General features: G+C 37.8%; 1 protein-coding gene across 1 annotated transcript in view; it reads left to right on the top strand.

Annotated features, from left to right (window-relative positions):
• Positions 1-27347, top strand: part of HELLS (helicase, lymphoid specific) — a gene marked incomplete in the record, with an annotated part of 1428613 nt that overhangs the window by 35079 nt on the left and 1366187 nt on the right. The window contains 1 exon segment of the mRNA XM_044056152.1: positions 3778-3887. Coding sequence (XP_043912087.1) covers positions 3778-3887 — 110 coding nt within the window.

The following is a 27347-nucleotide window of genomic DNA, read 5'->3' as shown; positions in this document are numbered from 1 at the left end:
AAACAATTATAGGACTATAGATATGGAGTTTTATTATTTTCATTTTCTGACAGATTGACATCATTCTTTTAGGTTAAAACAAAGTAGCACCTAGGACCTATCTAGTTTGTACACTGTTTTACTGTTGTTATGAGCATTTATTTATTATTACCATGTGACAATATTGAGCAGGAATGATATGTTTTTTGGTAGACTATGTGGAACACATTGGTTGAGTCACAGTCTTTTAAATGATTTTTAATGATTTTTATACAATTTTTTGACAAAATTATGTCTTATTGATTAGTTAACTAATCTAATACTGTGTTTATTAGAGTTTTTTAACTGGTACACAGTAGATATAAATGTTATACTAAAGTATTATGATATATAATTTAGTTTCATATGTTCTTATTTATTAACTAGCATATAATGTATATAGATCATTTATTCTTGTGCATTTTTTATACATTACATTTTAGACATGGTATATACATTTTAATACTTTAAGATATTACAAAAAGTTTTTCTTGTCAAGGCTTGAAATGGTTAATTAATTAATTGACTGGCCTATCCCAGGATATAAATAAAGGGGATGGCCACATTATACTTGTAACTTGATAAAGCCTGGGACACACCAGGCGAAAGCGCTCGTTTTTATTGTGGTCTATCAAATTAAAGCACTTTTGACTTTTTCTACTGGCTTTTCTTGTTTGGTATTGGCACTGAAGACAACTACCTAACTACCAAGATTTTTGGACTTTGAATGTAATTTACATTTGCGACTAGCAATTCTTGAGTGATTGGTGGCATTTTCTGCAGTTTTCCTGTGCTTCTTGGTTCGTTACTAGTTTCTTGGTAGTTCCGTTTACTTTGATTGATCTACCACCTAACATCCACTGCTATTATTGCTAAGTTGAAACGTCATTTCTCAGTACATGGTGGTCCACGCAAACTTTTTTCTGACAATGGTACTCCATTTACTAGCCAGTTGTTTCAGAAATTTGCAAAAGGATGTGACTTTGTACATGTCACTAGTAGTACTGAATATCCTCAGTCCAAGTCTAGCTGAATGTGCAGTGCAGAGTGCAAAGCAATTATGTGAAAGGTCAAAGCGTGACCATACCGATGTATTCCTGAATCTACTTAATCTCAGAAACATACCCCATGATGATATTCTTTGCTCACCTGCTCAAATACTGTTTTCCAGGCAAACTAGAATTACGCTATCTATTTCTTCATGTTTGTTGCAGCCTAATTCCAAGGACAATAAAACCGTCAAGGCTCAATTGTTTAAGAAGCACAATATCCAGAAAACTAGCTGCTACAGATCAAGCAGATTACTTCGTCCATTGAGGGAAGGAGAGATGGTATGAATATAGACAACCAAAAGGTTTTGATCGAATAGGACAGATTACAGGCATTTGTGCCAAGCCGAGATCCTACTTGGTAAACTCCAAAGGTGTGGAGTATAGGGGGGAATCACGGACGTCTTCTTCCTGTACCAGAGTCGTCATCATCATTGCAGTCACAACAGTGCTTTTGTGATGTAAATCCTAAACCTGAAAATGAACCAGACACTGTTTCCAGAACAGAATGCATCTCGAATCATGATTCCATTCAAGTAACTTATTTAAACATTTTGAAGAAACTGTCCCAGTTGCTAATTTTAAATCCCAGTTTTATGTCGCACGTTATGGCCAGATATCTGAGCCGAATGTAAAATACACAGCAGTATGGACTTGATTGTATTTACCAGTGTATATAGTGTTGTGTAATGCATGACTAAGGATTATTGTAATTTCTGCATGCTGGATGGTCTCATAACAATTGCTGAGCTAAATCTGAAAGTGGGAGGATGTAGATCATCACATAAGAGTGTGCATGCTATGTCTTTAAGAAGCGTGCAAGGCTGTACGTGCACGTATATAAATGTCCTGACACGTGCATTGTATAGTGCCATTTTGGAGAAGCAGCCTAAGAGAGAACACTCATAGTCATAGTCCTTGATCTGTATACAAATTGCTTATTAAGTCCTTTAATGCTGTGCTTGTACAAAATAAAGCTGCTTGAATAGAACCCACAAAGACTCTTTTTCGTGTCCCAAACACACACGCAACATTAAGTAATAAGTTATTTATCTAAAGAATTTTTTTGCTTTCCCACAATGCTTTGCATTTGCATGTAAACCATTGCCCAATACATACTTTGACATAATTTTGAGTGTGTGATTATAGAGTTCAGCTGTGTTGAGTGAAAAATCAATCTCCCTATAATCGTTTCTTGAAAACTCGCTTTAACATGTAAAGTGGAACAAGAAATTAAATTAATTGTAAAACAAGTGTGCTTCTGAAAGTGACCTCTAACACTTTTTATTTTTCAATTTTGTGTTATATGTTCACTTTTTAATTTTTGGTATTTCATTTGAATTTTCTGAAATCACTTTCTTACATTTGAAGCATCACTTTCATTCCCCGATTACATTTTTTGATGTACCTTTTTTTTCCCTGTGGCAGACTGTGCTTGGTTTTCTCCATGAACCGAGAGGGGACAACTGTAATTTAATAGGTCTGTTTACCTGTGTTTAATCATTTGTGTATCCATTGTATCTTGTTGACAGTCTCTTCCCTCCCAGCTATTTGGTATATTTGTTCATTCTTCCCTGGTTATGAGAGCTGGCTGTGATGAGCTGTCATATAAGCAACTATTAGGATATTTGTTGGCAGGCCGTATCATCCCACCCCCTTGGTGGCTGACGTGACATGGAAGGGCCCTAAGATGCCCTATTATTAATGGACAGGCATGCATTCTTCTGTTCAGGATGCCATGCCCCTTCACAACTGCTGTTCTCCTATGCAGTTTTCGTATCCTCAATGGTATCTGACATTACAGCAGACTGACACCCCTCAGCTGAACTGTTTAATTCCCATTTCCCTTTGTCCAGATCAACAGCTGTGGCAATGGAGGAACTCCAGTCCGGGCTTCAATCCGTCTGTGCCATAGAGTTGGGGGAATAGAACATTGTCTTGAGCAGAACCTTCTAAACTTAGCAGTATGTTAATGGTTAAAAGGTGTGCATAAAACTGGCCTGGCAGTTTAATCTGTTTAGTACCAATGTCCTTGATTCAGGAATTGTGATGTAAGAGAAATTGATGCGTTGAATTTTAGTGCATCTGCTGAGGATACTTGGATCATTTTACTTTGATTGGGCCTTGGGATGTTATGTCTGCAGTGTCCACATATCCAATTCACTTAGCAGGTAAAAAGTCGACCCTGACATGATACTGCTTGTGATTCTGTGTTCTTATCACCTTTCAAGCAGAAACTCAGCATTGTTTCTGTCTTTGTGAATGCTAACTTCTTGCCCTGTCATTTGAGGTTTGAGTTGTTTATGTATGTCATGGTGGCTGGTAGGTATGTGATTGAAGGACCCTGCTGAGATGTGGTGTGGCGTGCTGAAAGAAGGATAAAAAATGTGGTGGTTGAACAGACTGGTACAGCTTTTGCATGTTCTGCTTGTATGCTGTTCTGTGCTTAAACTGCATGAGTGCTGATTTACAATCTGACTGGTCATGGTTAAGTATTATCACCTTACCAGTTTATTGTAGCTTAATAAATGGGAACCAAAGTGCTGCTTTCTTCCTCCTCTATCAATAAATGTGTTTTGTATCTCCCTGACAATTTTATTTTGCACTTTTGTAATGTAATGTTGTCGGTGGTAATAAGACAAATGAAATGTTAGTTAAGCTTTTTAATCTTGTCTTGTTTCACTGGTATGTTTTCCGTTTTTTTTTTTAGCTGTAAGGAAAGCAGTAAAGCACAAAGAAGCAAGTCTCCTGTTCTCCCTAAACCAAATGAACAGCAGCCACCCCAGGGTACGAACATGGAACTCTCTGGCTATAAGAAAGGTGAGAAGAATTCCTTCCCTCTCTCTTTAACTCATTGTGTGAAAACTATTTTATAAATGAAAGAATTTTTGAAAAATATTGGAAAGGCTGTTTGCTCACAGCAATGAGTGTATGTTTTACTTCCCAGCTGTATGTTTGTACTACCAAATATACAGTGCAACATGTCACTAGCAGTCTAGAAGTAGGAGTATTAGTTTTAATTTTTTTTTTTGAGAATTTAAAGTAATTTGCATCGTTATAGTCTAAAGAGTGTGTCTCACATAAAGAACAAAGATCGCCTTTGATGGGTATGCCTAGGAATCAGAACTGATTTTATTGGACCAGAACTGGCGATGCAGTATTTTTGTATGCATGCATGTTTTCAAATTTCTATTTTTTTAATAGGCTTTATGAATCTCTTTGCTAAGTCATTGTAGAGTCAGATGTTCGAACCTCAAGCTTACACCCTACTGGCTTTCAGGAGACTTTACTGCCAAAACTCTGTGTTTATGTGTTACTTCTCAAATATTTGTTTTTTTGTTCCTCCTAACCTCATTGTTACTGGCCCAGTCCACCAGTATCCAGTGTTCACTCTGGGTCTACCAGAAACACTTCAGCTCCCCAACTTGCTCCATATTTGCTATGGCCAGTCATGAATCATTAAGGTGCTCTGGAGGCCTTACCTGCCTGTGCTTCCATCCAAGGGGATTTTTGTTTATGACCTACCCACTCTTTCCCCTTCTCCCCCGGCTCATTGATTACTTCTAAGGAAGCTCCCCTCTTTGGACCACACCTTTCCTTAGGGAGCATATCAACAACTTCCACATGGGATAGGCACATCATTCCCTTCCCTGATGCTCCTTCAGTCGCCCAAACCTCTAATCGAACCAACAGTGGATATAAAAGATGTACACACTCCTGATAAAAATGCCAGGTTTTTGTGATATAAAACAAAGGAAACCACAGCAAATCATTTCAAAACTTTTCTCACCTTTAGTGTGACCTATAACCTGTACAGTTCATTTGAAAAACAAATCTGTTGAGGGGAAAAATATAAAAAAATGTGCAATAAGCTGGTTGCATAAGTGTGCACACCCTTAAACTAATACTTTGTTGAAGCACCTTTTGATTTAATTACAGCATTGTCTTCTTGGGTAGGAGTCTATCAGTATGGCACATCTTGACCTGGCAATATTTGCCCACTCTTCCTTGCAAAAGCACTCCAATTCTGTCAGATTGCAAGGACATCTCTTGTGCACAGGCCCCTTCAGGTCAGCTCACAGATTTTCTATTGGATTTAGGTTTGGGCCATTCCAAACCTTAAATTTTCTCCTGGTGAAGCAATTCCTTTGTTGATTTGGATGTATGCTTGGTTGGGGTCATGATCATGTTGAAAGGTGAAATTCCTCTTCATCTTCAGCTTTCTAGCAGATGCCTGAAGGTTTTGGGCCGAAAGTGACTGGTAATTGCAACTGTTCATAATTCCTTCCACCTTGACTAAAGCCCCAGCTACAGCTGAAGAAAAGCCACCCAAAGCATGATACTGCCACCACCATGCTTCATAGTGGGGATGGTGTTCTTTTGGTGATGCAAAGTGTTGCTTTTGCTCCAAACGTACCTTTTGGAATTGTGGCCAAAAAGTTCAACCTTAGTCTCATCAGACCATAACACATGCTTTTGGGAAGCTTGATGTATTGTTTTACAAAGTTTAGCCAGGCCTGGATGTTTTTCTGTGTAAGGAAAGGCTTCCGTCTTGCAACCCTACCCCATAGTCCAGACATATGGAGAATATGGGAGATTGTTGTCACATGTAGTACACAACCAGTACTTGCCAGAAATCTCTGCAGCTCCTTCAGTGTTGCTGTAGGCCTATTGGCAGCCTCTCTGACCAGTTTTCATCTTGTCTTTCATCAATTTTGGAGGGAGGTCCAGTTCTTTGTAACATCACTGTTGTCCCATATTTCTTCCACTTTTTAATGACTGTCTTCACTGTGTTCCATGGTATATACAGTGCTGTGGAAATTTGTGGATACCTTTCAACAATGAGATCCCTTTGATGCTTTGTAAGCTCTCTGTGAACCATGGCTTTTGCTGTAGCTGGCAACTGAGTAAATGTCAGGAAAGTCTTACTAAGGCAGCTGAACTTTATTTGGACTTAATCAGAGTCTCCAATTGATGGCAGGTGTGTACCCAAGAAGACAATGTTATTATTAAATCAAAAGGTGCTTCAACAAAGTATTAATTTAAGGGTATGGACACTTGTACAACCAGCTTAATTGTACGTTTTTTTTTTTTTATTTCTTATAATGTTTCCACCTAACAGATTTGTTTTTCAATTGAATTGTACATGTTGTAGGTCACATTAAAGGTGGGAAAAGTTTTGAAATGATTTATTGCGGTCTCAATTTTTTTATATCACAAAAACCTGGCATTTTAACAGGGATGTGTACACTTTTTATATCCACTGTAGGTCATCAGGGAAGATCTTGGAAGATATGTGATGTGTCCCACTTTCTTTCTTTTGTACTGTAATGGATGCCACTTTATTTTGTGTTGCTGCTCAGTTATTTATTTGTAGAATTTGTTTCCATAATCCGGTACTAGATCCCTCAGTGGTATTTTCCAGTCATTGAATTTCAAACTTAACTTGATCTAATATTGCCTTTTAGATTGGACCATAGGATGCTTTTCCAAATACACCTTTAAGCAGACAAACTTAAAAGTTCTTGCCACCCTTTTCAAGCACTTAATCATGCTCAGTTCCCTAATTGAGCAAGGCAGTACACAATAACTCTGGTGTAAATTTGTGTTTACCCATTCAGTCAAAAATACTAGCCTTAAAGGTAGCCAAGGTAGTACTTTGCGTTGTTAGGAAACTGTCCCACCAGTGAGTCTTGTTTGTTGGAGTAGAGAGGGTATGTAGAGCCACTGTTTTTGCAGGCAAAGGTAACCTACACAAAACAGAATATAGTTGCAATTCCTAAGTTATTTTTGCTTTCCAGTTCTGACTTTTTCTAGTAAGGAATTGTAGCCACAAAAGAATAAATGTTGAAGGTGCTAAAAAAGGCAACAATCAATCAATAAATGGCAGCACCCAACCAACAGATTCCACGGACTCTATACAATTAAAATAAAAGCAAACTGTTTAATGGAGAAGTGACAAAACAGTGAAACACTAAGTTAAAAATAAATCAACCACTGAATTAAGCGCTTTTGTCCTATACTGGACTTCAGAACTAATTAACAGCCTTACATGCTTGCTTTATATAGTTAAAAACAATTGTTAACAACAATAGACCCCCCCCAGTTAATAATTACTTATAATTATTCATCAAGCCCTTAAAGTGATCTATTAAAATCAGAAGCTTAAATATATGTACTGTCATTTCAATATAATATTATTTTAAATAATTTTCTGCAAAATATCTACATTTATATATATATATATATATATATATATATATATATATATATATATATATTTATCTTCCATTTTAATATTGGGTGCAAATTAATCGTATCATTAATACCTAGTGGAAAATTAGCAGCCAATTTGATCTGCCAGTTTAGTTTCTTTCATTTCAAGTAAAACCCCCCATGATTGATTTTAAACTTAATGATACGATTAATTTGCAACCAATATTAAAATGGAAGTCGGATAAGTATATATAAATATCGATATTTTGTAGAGATGCATTTGAAAAAATACTATATTGAAATGATTGTACATATATTTTTTAAGCTTTTGATTTTAATATAATATAATGTCACTTTAAGGGCTTGGTGAATAATTATAAGTTATTATTAATTGGGGTCTCTTGTTGTTAACCAGCATTTTTAACTATATAAAGCAAGCATGTAAGAGTGTTCGTTCTTAAGAAGTCCAGTATTGGATGAAAGTGCTTAAGTAAGTGGTTGGTGTTTCACTGTTTTATTTGTCACTTCACCATTAAATAGTTTGCTTTTATTTTAATCGTATAGAGTCCGTGGAATCTGTTGGTTGGGTGCTACAATTTATTGATAGTAAGGAATTGTACCTTTTTAAAGTGTTTATTTTCTCATGACTTGTGAAATTTAGTATCATATTCAGTAATGAGTTGGTCCAGTGAGGTGTAAAGGTGCTACACTGATTTTCTTGGAATGGCTAGATATGGTCTTTAGAATTAGATGGGATGCATATTATGCCTTCCTGAACATTGGTAGTTTATGTATCGTATTGGAGTTGTCTGAACATCAGAATCAAGAGATCAGTGGTCTCTACAAGACATGCAGAGGCTGGAACAGTGTGCTCCATGTATGATTGAGGCCAATTGTTTTCTTAAATATTTTTATTAATTTTTCAATAAAATACAGAATTGATTTTCAAACAAATTAAAAATTCTTAGTTCAGTTTAACAAAAAACTATTTACATTATTTGTAAGGCATATCTAGAAATGTTTATAGAAATATTTAAATTACAAAGACAATGTCATTACAACTTCCTAGAATTTTTTCATAATAAAACAAAAGTATTTAGAAAAGAGATACATTTTCTCTCTAACATCTATTTAGGCATTTCCCTCAGAAGAAGCATATTTATCTAAATAACAGTCCGTTAATGAAAAAGGATTATTTGTGAAGAATTCTGGTTATATTCTGTTTAATAGTCTGTTTTATCTATTACCTCCTGTAGACATGATAGAAATGCATAAAACTGGTGAGGAGAGATTTTCTTCCATCTTCTAGTTATGATCTTTCTTGCCACTGCTAAGATTGTCCAGAGAAGATAATAACTTTCATTATTTTCTGGAAAACTTTATGGTATGTTGTATAAAATAACTTATTTAAGGAAAATTTGTCTGCCTATAAGGCTTGAAAAATTAGCCATTGAATTCCAATATGTTAAAAATGAGCACTCCTAAAGTATATGTAAACAATCAGCGTCGCAATTTTGAGAACATCTTAACAAGCACGCTTATCGTAGTAAATCTTGCTATTTTGTCTGAAGTCAAATAAGCTCTATGCAAACACTTCCAGCTGAAGGTGCACCAATATGGAACTATAGCGGTGCACCTCAGTGATTTTTATAATTGAGTTTTATTCATTTCTGAAAGCATTGAAGCTTCCCCTGAAGTTAAAAACCTTATAATATGAAGCAAGAATGTTTTATAAATTATATTCTAATAATTGAAATTACTATATAAAGTTTCAGAAATATAAGAAACCAATGTTGGTGTTTCTTTATAGATGGAGTGTGGAAGAACATTGTTTGGACATGAAGTCTGATACTTATCTAATCTGAGGATCTAAATTTAAATTCTGATACAGTTATACCATGCTATGATTTTTTTTTTATCCCAGTGAGAACTTTTGAGAGAGGGAACTTAGAAATAATTCATTAGTGGTTATAAAAGAAATTAAAGTGTCAAACCACAATTTCAAATCATGATCTCTCATCATAATTGTTTTGGAAGACTTACTCTTGTACACAATCAAATACATAAATTAAATAATAAATTTAATGCAGTTACATAAAAAGTCCCATTAAATTGGGTGTCGTTTCCCTACATTTAATTTTCATCCCATTAATATTGACGAGAAAGACATGTGATTTCCAGTTCGATGAGTAAGAAGAGTCTAATCACTTGATTATTACCCGTAAATTTGCTGCCTCTGCATATATTTATTTCTGTATTTGAGAAGTTCATCCCTGTTAGAGTCTGTGGTCTAGTAGAGCGAGCTGCACTTTCACTGCTAATGCGTCCATTTTCACACCAAGCAGATTAATTCAAATAAATTTATTAAAATTCAAACACAACTTGTTTAAATGAAGTACCTTAAATTTCAAACGATAAGCGCTTTTGAAAAATTCTTCCTCAGATCGTAAACAACTCGGGACTATTGGCACCTTTCTCAACCGAAATCAATTTCAGGAATTCCATAAATGCTTTTGTTCATTCATAATTTCTAATCCAATCACCAAGCCTGTATGCAGGCACACCCTCAAACTAGCCAATAGTAGGTCTTCTAGCCTTCAATGTTGGTTTTAATGGAATCACTGTGTTCAGACCCAGAATCTGGTCTGCCCGTAAATTAACAATCCATCTGGTCTCACTCACTTGAATGGCCCAGAGAGGAAAGAAGGCTTGAAACCTGCGCACCAAATATTGACAATGGACATAATACTTCCAAAAGGAGCTGTAGCAGTTTGAATACTGCGGTCATTGAAGCTGAACAATCACAAGTAAGAGTCAATACTCAAGTTCTTTTGACTCTTGAAGAATCGGACATAATGCCACCCAGTACTGCACTAGAAGGACCTAGTAATTCAGCCCAGACAGGAACCATCGCCAAGAAAGGTGTAATGCATGTTCCAGTTAGCCACAACCTGATGTTTTTTCTGAAGCAAACATTTTACAGGAATCAACGGACTCAAAGTCAGGACCAGAAAAGAAAGCAAACAATAGGCTAACAGCATCATTGGTGGTGAATATCTCTGACCATGTACTAACTTCGGCCGAGCAAGCTGTTTTAGAGAGAGGGCTCACGTTCATTCCCTTTTTAAAATCCGATCTGAGTTTATTGATTTAAAAAGCTTTGGATGGAATGTTGCTTTAAAGAGTGTCTGAGAACAGTACTAATGATGCTAAGACCATAAGGAAGCCCAGTACAGTCGTACCCTTCAGTCATCCAGCAGTAGAACTTTTTACACGTTTATGTAATAAAAGTCGAGAGGCTAAGATCAGACACAGGAACAAAACGTTTTCATAACCACTTTTGAGGAAAGCCCAGCCCTCTTTGATCTACAGTGGAATGACGGCATAGTGCTTAAACCTGCGGACAAAGGAGGAGGAATAGTGGTACTCCAAGCTGATTGGTACAGAAATAAAATGATGGAGATGTTGAGTGATAGTAAGACATACCTTGAAGTGTCATCTATGACTTAAAAATTCAATACAGAAAGTGGCTGTCCATCGCAAAGATATGTTGTTGGAAGGACAAATTGACCTAGTGTTTAATTTTTACAGACTATGCATCCCACTATACCATCAATAAGTAGGTTACCAAAAATTCATAAGAACTTATGTGACCCCCCCCCCCCTCTACGTCCATTAGTTTCAAGACAAGGATGGATCACGGAAACAATGTCCTTGTTTGTGGAGAATGAACTAAATATTTTTCTAAGTACTTGTGATACTGTATTACGAGACACAGATGATTTTCTTACTGAGTTACGAATTGCAAAATTTTGTGTTTTTACTTATTGCTATCTCTTATTAACTACCCTGGATGTAAACAGTCTCTCTCTTTACATCAATACCCAATGATTTTGGAATTGAAACTGTAAGAAAAGTCTTAACACACAGAATGAATGTGAAAAATGCAAATAAGATGTGTATTGTTGGAATTTGATTCTGGAGAATAACTATTTTGTCTATGGTAAATCCATATATTGGCAACGATGGGGGGTGGCCATAGGCACCCCCTGTGCAAACAGTTATTCTAACCTCGTCTTGGCAGACTGGGAACATGAACATGTCCTTAGTTCCACAAATCCTTGATATGAAAATTGTTTTTTACGGATGTTTTGTGGATGATCTTTTTGTGCTTTGGAGAGGAATGGAAGATCAATTCCTCTCATTTTTTGATTTCTTAAATGGAACAACTACTTCCTTGACGTTTACTGCACAATGGTCTCGAGTGACATCTTTTTGGATGTGAATGTCATACTGGGGAAAGGAAACAGAATCAGTACAGCATTACATAGAAAAAGCACATGGAGGAATCATTAGCTATTGAAAAGCAGTATGCATCCAAGGCATATCACGAAGAATATCATGCAAAATGAATCCGTAAGAATATCTAAGAGATGCAGTCAGGAAGATATTAGACAGAAAGACATTTAGTTTTTACAGAAGAATTTAAGAGCAAGAGGCTATGGTGAAAAAGATGTACACATTCCATCGGAAGGAATGAGTGAGAAGAATGATCATGGAGGATCTATTGTAAGAAATTATGGGAATCGAAGAAAAAACATGAGAGTAATGCAGACATATAGCACGGACAATGTAGTAGTTAAAATACTTCGAAATGCAGTAGTCCAAAGGCAAAATGATTCACAGTGGATATAGCAAGAGGATGAACCACTTGGCCTGCATTAGGACATTTTTTTTATGGTCTCCTACCAGTGAGTCACATGCAGTAGTAAATGGTCTGTAATTGATACAGTAGCACCTTTATTTTGAATCTTTTTAATTTTAGTTCTTTGCAAATCCTGTAAACTTATATTCCGTAGTTTTAGAATGTCCTTGCTTTTAGCTGTTTATACTTGTTAGTCTGGTAAATCCAGTTTTGGCCACTCAGTGCAGTGGGCCTAACCCAGTCAACAAAGTATATTAACTAAATCATCGATGGACACAATTTTATTTTATTTTCATTTTGTGTTAATGTCCAGTGTCTTCCAGGGCAGAAATCAATAACTGTCTGTATACTTGTCTTTCTTTGAACTCCTGGCATTGTTATAATGACACCATTCCATGGCATGGGCTGGAAGGTTACAAGAGACAGTGTGGTACTACTAGATGCAGATCTACTCATTAAAGATAGACTTTTATATCAAGTACACTCACCCATACCTTTGTGAAGGCAAGAACGTAGCCTTGAGGCCACTCCTCACAAGTACCAAGAAACCTTGTATAATTCTGAACATCAGTCAGCGGTGCAATAATTGATGGTAACCACTGGTTCTTGCCAAATTCTGATGGCAACACTGCAAAGGGACATGCACTGTTCGTAGTATATTGGGCTAGCAAATCAAATTTAGCCAAATAAAACAGAACTTTACAATGGAATTCAGTTAGTTTTAGCCAGTTTAACGCTTGTAGTACCTCTTTTCTAGTGAGTGACTCATTTTAATCCCTGTCGTTGAGCAAGCTGTAAATATTGATTTACTTCTTACAGTGTCATGTTAAACAGTATTTACTTAAGCTTCTATGCCAGGTTTTGTTTTATCTTAACATTATAAATTGAGAGTGATTTGGCCATTTCCATTGAACTAATTGTACGTGATTAGTGGGACTTACCCTGTGCCCTAATTCAGCATCATGATTGAACAAGACGTTTTAATGTTATATGTGCATCATCTGTTATGCCTAATTAATTGCATAATGCCTTATTGTCCGCGCTGTTAAGAAAGCATGGCTGTGATATTTCTTATATCTCCTAGTATTGTGTCATATTTGTATTTAAAGTGCATTTACTTAATTGTCTGGAGATCTTTCTGTTTTAATATGTTAACAGTAAACACATTCATTTTCTTGACTAGACTGGTTATGCTTTGGATATTTAAAAATATGATCTATTCCAGTAAATGGGAAGGTGGTATTGTCCCTTGTATAAGCTTTTAGATAAACTGTGCTGCCAGTCATTCCTTGTTCAACTCCAAATGTTGTTGTCATTTCATTTGTTTTATTTATTCACTCAATGACTAAACCACTTCAATTGTCTTCTCTGTGTTAATGTATTCAAAAAGATGCAGTTCACTGCTTTCACAAATAGTTGGTTTCCACAGTTGTATTTAGTGGATTATTGTTACTCATGCTAAAAGGTGGTTTAGTGCCCATCACTGTAAGACTACCTAGCAGTTACTGTCGTCTAGTAGAGGTTGTTATCCAGAACAGTTGGGGCTTTTGGTACATCTGTATGAATGGCTGTGGATTCATTGCAGGCATACAGACCATGAAGATAATGATCATTGCAGGCATACAGACCATGAAGATAATGACCAAGTAGTGCCCAAGATACCATTTAAGGTTTCACAGATAATTTGCTGAGCAGATAAAAAAATGTTGTAGTTATTTTTTCCCAGCCAGTACCAAGATTATGTCACCAACTTCAGTGGAGATGTCTACAACTTCTGTATCATTTTGCAACAAAGGTTGTATCCATACTATACCTCTCAACCTGGTACTGTTAAGAATGTTTTCTTGTAATAATAACTGTGCATCCTAATACAAAGTTTAGCTTGTAGTTGCACCCTCTTAGGAGTCTGTCATTATTCTCATTTTCATATTAGTAATTTTACTGTCAATCATTTAGGTTGTCCAGTTTACTCTAATAACACAGTTGGGCAGTAATGAACTAATCTGTCTCCAGTATTAGGCTGATGGTATTACAGACTTCCACCTTGGCAGGATTTGAACCTTTTATTTAAGCTTGAATATGTTGTTTTGTAAAGTCATAGGTACACTTGCTCTGCATTTGCCAGCATGTGATAATCTGCATTTGGCTGCAGTCTCTCAAGTTGCATTTGCAATTTGTTTCTTCCACGGAACACAGCAAAACTTGCTAAGTCTTTCAAATGCATCCAGAGCCATCCAGGCTAAGATATGAATATTTTCTTGATTTACTGCCCTTGTACTTTATAGATTCATAGTTAAGTACTAGGCTAGCTGCCCTTGTGTGCCTTTTAGTCCCTTTTTGTGCTCAAAATAACCCATCTCATTTGGGTGTAGATTGGCTTTTCCTATCCCATGGTCTGTAATTATATATTACCTCTAATGAGAACTGGGATCATACCATAGATAATTTGAGGGAGTGCATGCTTAGGATAAAGCATTTAGGAGCTGCCTCTGTCTGTTAATAGTGCAGGGGGCAGTCCTGGGGTAAATGTTTTGTTTCTCATCCGATCTAAGTTGTGTTTGAATGTGGACAGGGATTAATTTTTGTTTATGTGGAGGGGAAGTCTGTTCCACAGCAGCAGTATCCTCTGCAAGATAAACTTATCCCTCCAAACTGATCGGTTGATGTTGCAGAAAAGGTTTAGATCCCTGGACAGTGTATTTTTTATGTCATTTGACTTGGTAATATGTAGTAAATACATCAAAAGTGGGTTGTTGGATACCTTGTCTGCCAGCAATGGTCACCACTTTGCAGTCTGTAGGATACTGGGTATAGCGACGGAGCTTTGAGTTGGTCCTTGCAGGACATGTTCAGGCCTTGTATCCTTTTTTAGTAAGGAGTCTCTGGGCATTCAGTTGTTGCACGTCTCTAGACAGATACATGCCATAGGGGGCATTATATTCAACAACTGTCGTAATGAGGGCTGAGTAAACTGGGAGCAATGACATCCCTAGATCTTGACACAGTCCCTTTGTTTATAAGCTGTGCAATATAGAAGGACTTTCTTACAACAATAGACATGTGTTGATGAAAAGTTAGGTCACTGTCTGTATGACTTCCCAAATTCTGAACAACTGGATCAACCCTTAGGGGGTGTATTGTCAGTGTGGTGGTTCCCTGGTGTAGATGACTTCCCAAAGGATACAGTAATGCAATTTTTGGCATTTAGTTTCAGCCCATGATTTTGGCACTGGTTGCTTATTTGCAACAAACCTTCCTGCAGCTTGGTTAAGTTATTTGAGGATTCAGTAATTTGCTCCTAGTTTGCTGTCATCTACAAACTTAGTCAGCAAGAGCCCTTTGGTATCGCCTGTTTGCTATTTATCTAAAAGCTAAAGTCTTAGCTCAGACCCTTGGTGGATTCGCTTGTGACTGGTCTTTTGCTGGAGGTAACTTCCCCTATTTTGATTATCTGCTTGCTATGTGTGAGCCAGATGGCAGTCCAGTGGGTGACACAGGAGCTTATTCCCAGTTTACTTAGCTTTTCTCCTATGCCTCGGTAGGAAATTGTGTTAAAAACTTTGGCCAGACTAAGGTATGTGGTTTGTACAATTCTGCCTTCATCCATTGTTTTGTTGACATTTTCAGAAAAAATCACCAGGTTGAGTAAATATGACATGCTCCTGATGAATCCAGACTGAAACTTGGTCCAGTGTTTGGTTCCCTCTGTCCTGATTGCTTCCATGATAAGATCTTCCATGGCTTTTGTATATGAGGCTGGTCAGACGTACGAGTCTGTAATTGCCTGGGTCTGCAGAAGGTCATCCCTTATGAAGAGGAATGACTGCAGCTGTTCTCCATTCAGTTGGTACAAAACCTGTTTGAAGGATGAGATTGAGCGGTATTGCGGCTCTAGCTAAATTGTGCTTCATACTATTTGAGATGCATCCAGGCATATTGTCAGGACCCATCAATGCAGTATTTTTAGCTTTTGATAGTACTTTTAAGAATTGGTGTTGTGTGATAGCTGGAGGGGAGCCAGTTTCAGGTATATCTTGAGGGACAGACAGAGGGGAGAGAGGTTTAAGTTAGAGCAAAACTTATTGGCCAGTAGGTTTGCTATATCTTCAGCCTCACCGAAGCAACATTGTTCACAATCTGCTTAGTACATTGCTGTTTTGCGCTTTTGAATTTGCGAACATGACTAAAAGTACTTTGAGTGTCTTTGGCTTGAGTAGCTATTTTATCCTCAAACTTGGCTTTGGTGGATTTTATTAATCTGAGTGGCTTGTTTAGCTGACGAGGGCTGTAACTGTGTGGGCATTGACCCTTCTTGCTTTTATTTTATTTATTGACATTTGTTAAACTGGGTTTGTCCAACTGGGCTTGTGGCCCATTTTCAGTGGAGACCCGAGGAGAAAAGCTCCAGTAGTACATTTTAAACAATATTGATATAATAGCAGTTATAGCAAAAAGATTCACATATGTTGAGTTACATTCATAAAGTTAAAGTTGCATTAAAAAGAAGCCAAGTAACAATTTTACATTGATATAGTTCAATAGGTCAACAATAAAAAATTTTGTATAAAATTATGCAAATGCATAGTAGACACATTGGAGAGAGAGGTGTAATGAGGTACTAAGTATGGTCCTTTTGAGGGTTCATAAAGGGAAGGAAGACTAGGTAGGGTCATGGCAAGGGCAGGTTCTGGAATTGAGAAAATAAGCTTTTAGTTGCATTATCCTTTATGTATCTTATTCGCTTTAGTTCTGACCATTATTATTTTCCTTTTGTTGTAAAGGTTGTAAATATTATGGTTCCACCTTGTGAGTTTGTTTCTAGAGTTTGCCTTGCACTTGTACGTGGTACAGCTGCATCTGTGCAGCTGTTTACATGCTGTTATAGTGTGGTGGTATACGCTTCTTTGTATTCAGTGGAGTTAACTGGATTTGGTGGAGATTTGAAGCTTGCCAGTGTATCATGAGTAGGTAGTTTGTCTTAAAGAAATTTCTAAAGGTACCGTGGGTGGAAGGGATCTCTGGTTTCAGTTTTATTTCGAAGGAGACTACTTTACTTTATGGTCAGAACTAAAGTGAATAAGATACATAAAGGGTAATGCAAGATGCTTCCATATTATTGACAAGTTCCAAGTTGTTATCACTGTGGGTACTCTAATTGTTCTAGGACATTTGTATTGGCAAATGAAGGAATCTCTGTGATGGTGTAGGTTTCCCAGTATATAGTTGAATAGTTTTAGATCAGGTCTATTAGTTTGTCGAAAACAAACTTCAGCGAATGCCCGTTCATTGAATGTTCACATCAGCTATTGTTTTTCACAAGGCATTCAGTTACTTGGCCAACATACCGACCACAGAGAGGAGAGAGACACCGCAGTATATCAGGCCCACCAAGGTGTGTGGGGGGCTACACCCCCCCTTATGTATATATATACCAACTCAGAGATCGCATTACAGTGGGGAAAAGGGCACATTTCCTAATGCTGGCCAAGTAACTCACTGCCCTGTGAAAAATATTTGCTGATGTGAACGTTCAATGAACGGCCGTTAGCTAAAGTTAGTTTTCGGTGGACTAATATAGACCCATTTAGGTCACTTAGGAAAGTGATATTGGGTTTAATACGGAGTGATTCTAGTTGTAGATCATTGTTGTGGCTTTATTTTGTCATAGAGGGAGTTCTGTAGCTAATTTATATATGCTATGAGACCTTTTTGATTATTTGGACATGAAGATGCTGTAATGCATCAGGCTGCTTTACTAGCCTTGATGCGAGTCTCTTCTGGATGTAGATTGAGACACCTCCACCATTTTTTTCCTTCCTACGTAGTAACTGGTATGTATGTATGGAAGGCATTACATCCCTGCACAGCCAGAGTGCTGTCCACTCACTATTTAAACCATGTCTGTCACTACAGACATCAGTGTCCTCCTTTTTTTTATTTTTTGTTGATGTAGTCAAACATTTATATAAAAGAGAGCAAAATGTTCCTAGTTAGAAACATTATGCATAACATTTGTTCTTTTTGAGTAACTGCCCCCAATCCAGCATTGCATAAATTGTTCAATTCTTGCCTTCCCTTGAATCTTACTCTTCTTCCAAAGCAGCATTCTGCATATATTGTTCCCACAATTTCCATTTTTTTTTAATGTAACTTACTGATGCCCTTTTCTGAAGATCCCACTTTCAATTCTTTTATCTCTGTTACAGTATTCACTGCTTTAAAGACAGTTGGTGTAGCCTTTGGTTTCCATTTTCTAGTAATTGCTTTTTTGGTAAAAGTTTACCAATTAGTTACACTCCCCAAAACGTATCACAGCTTCCTCTTTCTACCTCTCCCACCTCCAAAATTTGGGGTCTGTGGAAAAATTCTATGGAGTCTGCTTGGAATATCAATACCAATGCAAACACTTCCAGGCAAAAATCCTGAATATTCTAGAACTTGCTGCATACTTGGGAGCCATACATATGTTCTCCATTGTTTTATCCAGTTTCTGTTCCCAATCTTTTCTAGTCTCCACTGACTCCTATAGTTGTGCCATATTTTATATGCCCTACTTATTATCCCTTTTTAACAACTGCTTCTGTTCTAGATTAAACTAAGAATTCTACCAGAGCAGGTCTTTCACTTTATATTCCCCTTTCTTTCTCCTTCCTGATGTCAGTCCCTGATAGGGATGGCAATCTCTAGCCTGTAGTCCAAATGTCGTCTTGGCCTTTCCCCATTGTGTTACCTTTCCTTCTCTAGTTATTTGCTTCCGATACCTTGGTTGCTTTGCCAGTTTTATCTAGTAAATGTAATCACTTTCTTGCTTATTCTCTGTACTCCTAATTGCAGGGATCCCTATTTCTCAAACACCTTTATTGAATCATCACTTGTAGTGTAGAAAAATTTACATCCGTATAAAAGTAATCCCACTATAATTAACTTAACATTTTACTTCACATATATTGCTATATGTCATATAACTTAAACAACATTACATAAATTATTCAATTCCTGCCTTTTTTTAAACAAGGAACATCTTTATTAAACCATCACTTACTATGCAGGCAGTCATACATTCATACAAATGAAAACAAACCACACCGACACAATCCTAGTTGCAAGCATTTCATATTGCAAACCATACTGACACACACACCAGTTGCAAACATTATATATCACTTATCTACCCAGTCTTTTTCGGTCAAACATTACATAGCTCATTTCAGTCCTGCCGCCTTTTATACCTTATTCCTCCCTTGCATGTATTGTTCCCACAATTCCCATATTTTCCTATGTAGTTTGCTCCTATCCTTTTCTAAAGATCTCGATTCCAGTTTTTATCTCTGTTATTATATTCACTACTTCTAGTACAGTTGGTTAAGATTTTGATTTCCATTTTCTAGTAATTGCTTTTCTGGCAGCCACCATTTAGACACAGCAAGATGTTCATCAAAATCCCCTTTCTCCATTCTAGTGTTGGCTTAGTTCTTGGAATACTTTCTGCTACTTTATGAATGTAATATTCTGCATGGCTGTTATTCTGAAGGATCTACATCTAAAATTCCACTCTCTTCTTATTTCTTGAATTCTCCCCTACTTCATCATCGTCATCGTTCCTTTACACTTTGAATTGTAGCTTTCTGCTTGTGTTATGTATATGAGCCTTTAACTGTGTATCTCTAAAATATCCCTTCAAATCAAATGATCCTAAACCGCCTTGTTCTTTTGGAAGGATCATTTTATCCCACTCGACCCTTCCCCGCCCAGATAAATTCCTTCAACTCTTTATTATTGTCCACAGCTTCTCTGCTTGGTGTGCCTGACTTGGATAAAACCAAAGGAATTAAATTATTTTCCCAACTTGCATCTTGCTATCCACATTGAGAAACAAGAGTTTCTAGTGTCTCTGTTTTGTATTATCTTGTTTAGTCTCTCGCCCCACATATCCTTAGCTGCCATAACAGAAGTCTTTTTAATGCTTACCCCTGAATACTTCATTTTATCATGTCCTCAATATGAGTGTTACTGGCCCAATTTGTGTATAGGTGCATAGTTCACAGCTGTAGCCTTTGTTTTATCTTCTATAATTTTATATCCTGTAAAGAGTTTAAATTGCCTCAATGTTCCAAAACACTGAGATGTCCTTTTCTGGTTTTATCAGGTACAAAATCATACTGTCTGCAAGTAAAGCCAACTTTTCTCGATTACCATACCAGTTATATCCTTGAATTTCTGAGTCCTTTATTTTCTTTGCCAATGGCTCTAAATGTAAAGCAAATAAAGGGGAAAGAGGACACCCCCACCTTGTTCTTCTGAGACGCAACTTTTCTATTAATGTTGTCAAATGTTTGCCCCCCTCCACAAACCCACATTGATCCACGTCTGTGTTTTGGGAACATCTTTGCCAGTCTTTTAGCTATTGTAAATATAAACACTTTATAATCTTGGTTTAAAATTTAAATAGACCTATATGAAGTTGGATCTGATGAGACTTTACCATATTTAGGTATGATAGCCACTACATTTTTCTTGTAGGATGTTAGTTCTTCCACTTCTTTTAAAATACTGCTAAACAAGACCTTCCAGATCTTTATCAATTTTTTCCCTCCTAGCTTCCAATCTTCCACTGGAATATCTATTCCTGAGGACTTGCAGATTGATTAATAAGTCATCATTTTTATCTCATCTCCTCTTATAACTGTTAATTGTTGTGAATCATCTGCCTCTAACCTTTGCATACTTAAATCTTCCATAAATATTTTCATCTATGCTCATTCTTGATTTCCACATTCTGCGTGTTATACAAATTTTCATAAAATTTCCAAAATACCTGTATAAGATCTGTGGTGGTTGGTCTTGTTACAGGCTGCCTAAGTTTGGCAGCAACCCTGTCTACTTTCTGTTGCCTAAGATACTGTGCTGAAAGTTTTGCTCTCTGGAGTTATTAGCAAAAAAAAAGAAAAAGGAAAAAAAAAAAGTTACTTGACAATCTTTCTAAACTCCTGCATATTATCCAGATATTCCCTTATTTTCTGTTAAGCACTCTACAGTTGCACCTCTTCCTCTTTCAGATTCCTCTTATCCTGCAATAATTTTAATGTTTGCCAGCCTAATTCCTGCTGCTTCTTAACCCTATCTCTTTTTCTTTTATTTCTACCCTACTTTTAAACTCCACTGTTATTTTATCCCACTCACCAGCTGTATTTTAAGAAATTTCTGTTTTCCCTAATAATTCTAGAATAATTTCCACTGCCAATTTCTTAAATTCCTCTCTTTTTAGCAGGTAGGTGGGGAAGTGCTAGTGTTTTAATTTTTAATTAATTACCCTGCATTTTCACTTTTGTTTTTATGGGTACATTATCTGAAATGGTAGTTGTCTAAGCTTTCAGTTAAATGCACATATTCCTGTGAAATATAATTTATGTCAAGTCTAGCCTAGGTATTGTACCTTGGGGACTAATATGTACATTCTCACAAAAAATTTTCTTAAGCTCTAGCAGTTATAGATGGAATATAAATACATTCCATTATCTTTTTTTTCCCTCTCTCACTACTGGAGCTACTCCAGCAATTAGTATAAGTACTCACCTTTTCATTTGTCCCTGGTCTTCTGCTAAATATCCATCCTGAAATACTTTCTTTATCAAATTCACATGCTCCTTTCTTTCCAGATGTGACTCCTGTAGCATTGCTATTTGCACTCTGTGTTTCTTAATATAATCCAGTACTCTCACCTGTAAGGCCATTTAACATTCCGGCTAGAGTAGCAATTATGATAAGAAGTTATTTCCATCTGTTGTGTATGAATGCTTTTTAAAAATATCTATTTCCAAATTTTGTTACATGCACTCATTTAATATTTGACAGGTTGATCTTTTATATGGTTCTTTCTTGTCCTCTCCATCTGAAACTTTGCCATGTTTTACAAGACCTTTTCTTTTAAAATGAGAACCCTCAATAAATGTCACTCCCATAACCTATTAACTTAAAGCAAACACACACAACTATGTACATTTTCAAATAATTAAGTGTAACCCTCCTGATAGGAACAGTTGTCCTAAATCGACAGCTGCACCCAGAGGCAGAACCTGACCTGAAATTAAGGTTAACCTTGCTAAGGCTCATGTTTCAGCCTGTGCTCCTACTTACATTAATTGCTGTCTGTTCTAGTATTATCTTTACCCCCCCCCCTCCCCAGATGTTAAGAATTGCTTATATGCTTTCAGAAAACATTAACTTTTCACCTTAAGAAAAGGTGCATTGGCTATCTTTAAATACAGTTTAATTATGCACTTCTGGGGACTGCAGGAAGTATTTAGGTACTAGGACAGCTGCTGTTCCTTATTCATTTCCCATAATTTTAAACTTCTATTTTTTCATTCACCTGCTTGCCCTTGTACCATTTAGTTTTACGTTTTCCTCCGTGAACAGTTCCTAGCCTCTATTTATTGCCTGCACCTGTAGTTAGCTTGTCTTCTTGAAAACATAATAACAGAGTGCACAACAGCCCTCATCTGCAGACTTCTCAAAACGCACTGAACATTTATTTTATTTGCTAAAGGAAAACGTTTCACTGCATTCACCATGTTCTCTCTCTTTTTAAAGCCCACATGCTTCAACAGAAAACTGTTTTTTAAATTAAGCCAAGGGCATTTATCCATTCACCTATGCAAAAGTAAGAGAAACATCTCAACTGTATTTTATAATCTGTGCACTTTCATATCCCATCCTCCACCCAACAGCCCAAGATTACAGCATATTAACTTAAACATGCTTTTTAGATACCCCTGACTACACACTACACATCTGCTTTAGTGTATAACATGCAGTTTATGTCATGAAATGTTTTATACAAATATCAAGAAAAAAAATGTTTGCTTCTTTTTTTATCTTTTAGTGTCCTTCCAAACATTAATGACATGAATTGCAGTATTCAGTCTACACACAAGTTTAACAAGGTCAACAAAAGTAAAATGTTTCTCATCCACTTTTTCTTGTAAAGCTATGATCTGATGTCAATTTTCATTCTATCGTCAATTATTGGGTTCGGATCTGAACTGTCTGATCTGACTCTGCCTTTGCTAAAGCTAGCAATAACCAAATCTCTCGAGGTTCTCCCTTAACCACAATGCACCAACCCCAATTATCCCAGATCTCTTATGCCACTTCTAGCTGTTAGATGGTGGCCTACCATCTCTCTCGAGCTGTATGACTTGGATAAGTTAAGTTTTTTTCTGTACTTCTCTTCTTTTTTTCTTCTGAATTGCTGAGTAGTAGTCCCCCTTTACATTGCTATATTTCTAATTACCTTTCATACTTGATACATCATGGATACTTTCGTCAATATCTCTCTTCCCTTATGACTCTGTTGTAGCTCTTTCCTTGCCATTGTTGGTATTCCCTTACTTTCTGTACGTGCTAGTTTAAAAAAAAAATTCTTTGTCATACTTGTTTCTCCTGGATGTAATCCCTTCTGGCATTGTTTGTTGTTCTTGCCGTTATTGTTCTTTATTGTTTATTATGACGGATACACTTTTTTATTTTGTGTTTGCATAAATTGTCAATTTCTGATGCCCACACTGTGCGTTTTATTGTTTGGGCCCTCTTCCTCTACAGGGGGAGTGCTCAATATGCCATGGCTTCAATCCTTGTGCTCTTACGGAATGTAAGAACAAGTCTATTTTGAAAGGTCTCATTCCTTCATCCTTTGGAGAAGCCATATCTGAGTCACCTAAACCAAAATCTCCTGCAAAATCATCTTCTCACTGAAAGGACCCAGTCTCATCCACTGATCCAAAAAAAATTGAGAGTACAGGAGCATACTGTTTTATCGGATTCTACAAAACCTAAGCAAACCGTCTGAACATTACCAGCTCCAACCCTGGTGAAGTCTGATCAGGGGAAAGCAAAACAGTCAAACCCCACCTTATCTGATCTGACACTGAGAAGTCATGGAGATGCCTTTACCTCCACGCACCAGATACTCTCCATCCGTGTATTCAGTTCCTGACAAACTTCCATCACCCTTCTTACAAAGACCAACGTCTCCATCCATACACTACACTCGTTCTTCTATAAGTGTCACAGAAGATGATGTGGAGAGAGTGGTGAGGAAGATCAGGAGCAGATTGTTTTTTCCTTCAGCGTCTACCCCCTGGGTCAGGTTATCCATCCTTCTACAGTACCTCCCTTTCAAATTCCTCCTCTTGACACCTTCTGTTGCATCAGAGTCCCAGGATCCTAGCCATCTAAATACCTCAGTTTTTGAGCCGAGAATTTCCATGTCCTCTGATCCGATGTCCACTCTAATCCGGAAAACTGTCTGAGCCAAATTCTGCTTGTCTGATCTGGGGTGCAGCATTCAACTTGGAGGTTTTCAGAGCTGTCTCTATCTCGGATTCTTGGCACTGCACAGTTCAGCTCTGGTTTCCACCTCTGGGGTAGTACTGTCAGAGCGGGGAGGGGCGACAATTCAGAAGCTAGTCTTCTGTGGTCCAATCCCCATTTCTGTTCCTTTGAGCTCTACCTTCGAGACTGCGAACAGAGTTTTCACTGCCTTGGCAGATCTGACTGAGCCTTCCCCCTCCGATCATACATATTGTACCATGATGTCACAGCATCAAAAGCCTCACCGCATTTCTCCACAGGGGTATCCAAAAACCCATGTTTCATCTCTGGGAATTTTTATTTCTTGTTCGATACCTCCCCAGGGAACCCCACTGAGGAGGTGCCCAGGAAGAGAACATGCAAGAGGAAACATTTGGACTCCCCACAGGAGTCCCTCTATAAAGACACCGGTTTCAGTGAAGGCAGAGGGTCCTCACGGTCACCTCCTGAAGATGTCTCATTTAAAGACGTCCTAGAAATTTTTTATACAAAGAGGCGGCTGGATCTCTTCCAATCCAACATCCGGGGAATCTGTTTTCATGGAGGCCTTTGGTACTGGAACCTCTACCTTATGGGTGATGTCACCAGCCCATGAACTTGTTGATTGGTTCCTTCCACGCCCACCGAGAGATCATGACTCCAGAGAACCCATACCTCTGAGACTGGAAAGGGTAATGGCACCACCTCTGGACAGAAAGTTCTGGGGAAAAGGGGTTCAAGCTGATACCATGGTCATCACAGTGGCTACAAAGAAGGAACTCTGAATTTCACTGTTCATCCCCCAAACAGGGAGTTGCAGGCGATGGACAGATTAGGGAAATGAGTCTTTGCTTCGGCGACCTTTATTTTAAGATTGCTGAACTGTTTGGTACACTTTATTAGACTTCAGAGAGATCTGACTAAGGAGTTGTCAGATACTCCTTGGACCCATTCCTGAAGAAGTTTAAGATTCTCTAACTTCTCAGTTGGCAACCCTACAGACTATATCCAATTCTTCTATGAGGTTAGTCAAAGTAAACTTTGTCGAAAAGCTATACACAGCAGTGCAAGCTGAATGAAATTATGTTGCTTTGGTCCCCGTGCAAGACATGACAATGAACACACAGTTTGAGTGACAATTAGATTGATGCACATACAGCAATAATTAAAATATTAGCAACACAATAAATTACCACAAATGGGCAGGAAGACATTAGACAATATTATACTAGTAAGTATTACAAACACTATGACTTCATACTGTGATTGCTTAGATATTGTACTTCATCAGGTGTAGTATGTTATATTTGGATGTTTATACTGCACATGTATGGAGTGGTGACTCGCACCGGACTATTGCACATTTAGGAAGTAATTGCAATATTGGTTAGTTTCCAACATAGCAGAAGAAACCTCAAAAGCAGTGGATTCAGGCATATCCACGAGGAGACATGCCTGGATACACTTGTGTGATTTGGCGGAACCATTTAAGTCTACTTTTATCGATGCTCCTTCTGACAGAACTACACTGTTTGACCCTAAAGTAAAGGAAACTCTATCCAGGTGGGAGAAGGATGGAAAGACCTTGTCTGCTGTGGGTGTACTTTTTCAGTTCCCCAATGATCCTATTCTAGGAATCGGCAAAGTAGCTGGAGGATGTGGTTCAAAAAGTCCTTTCCAAGACATGTGGAGAAGGTTCCCCCCAGAGGCAGAAGAGGAACTCTAATGGACGTAGACTCCCACATGGCAGAGGTGGGCTGCATAACTGGAGTTCATGGGAATCATTTCTTTGACAAGCCTTGTCAGCATTCCTGAACGAAGGCCCGACAGTCCACCTATGGAGACGGTCTTGGGGGGGGGGGCATTTATCCCTGCACCAGAGAGCCTGGCTAGACTTAACAAAAGATACTTGGGTGCAGAGGATTGTTTCCAGAAGCTACATAATACCCATTTCCTTTCCACCTCCAGTTCCAAGAAAAATCCCCGATGTTCCACCCAGTCAGAGAGATGAAGCAGCAATTCAAATTCAAAAGCTGCTAGAAAAGAGTTTCAGGCAAGAGGTCCCACCAGATCAAGTAGGGTCTGGAATTTACTCAAGGTTCTTTTTAGTGTCAAAGGAAACGGGACTGGAGACAAGTTTTAGATCTCACCAAGTTAAGCAAATCAGTTAGTTGAACCAAGTTTCAGATGGTCATGGTTCACTCCATTCTCCCATTTCTGGGCAAGGACAACTGGATGTGCTGTTTAGGTAATCAGGGCGCCTTTATTTTAAAAATGAACAAGTGAGCCAGAAAGTACCCACGCTTCTGGCTGGGAGCCAGTCATTACCAGTTCAGAGTACTGCCCTTTGGACTCACCACAGCCCCTTAGGGAGTTCACCAAATGCATGGCAGTAGTAGCAGCTCACCTCAGACTGCAGGAATTCCTGGTGTTTCCCTATCTGGACAGCTGTCTCATTTCTGCTCCGACCAGGCATCAATTCATGTGTGCAAGAGGTCAGGTTCTTCAGACTTGCACTGTTCTGGGGATAACCATAAACTACAACAAATCACAACTACAGCCAGCTCAGACATTGGAATTTATAGGAGCGCTTCTCAATACAAAATCTGCCCTGGCTTCTCTTCCACCACACAGAGTTCAATCAGTAAGGTCAAAAGTCAGAAAGATTATAATGAGTACCTCTGTATCAGCCTGTCTAGTTCTTCAGAGAGTAGGCTTGATGGCTGTGGCAATGACCGTAGTTCCACTAGCCAGGTTTTACATGAGGATCCTACAGTGGATGCTAGCTGCTCAATGGTCAGTCCGTTATCAACCAGTGTCGTACCAGATAAGAGTTATCCAGACATGCAAAAGAGATAGGAGTTGGTGGATTCAATCCGACCAAATACTAGGATATCAGCCATTTCATTAAGATCAGAATAGGTTACATCAGTGTGATTCAGTTATAAAAATGATGGGTGCTGTATCTTACTTTCTAATGCAGTAAAAGGATTTATAATTACTTTTGT

This window comes from Protopterus annectens, chromosome 14.part0 (genome assembly GCF_019279795.1).
Source record: "Protopterus annectens isolate FY-2018-M chromosome 14.part0, PAN1.0, whole genome shotgun sequence".
Classification (NCBI taxonomy): domain Eukaryota; kingdom Metazoa; phylum Chordata; order Ceratodontiformes; family Protopteridae; genus Protopterus; species Protopterus annectens.
Note: the sequence above shows the minus strand (reverse complement) of the source record. Positions and strands in the feature narration are given on the sequence as shown.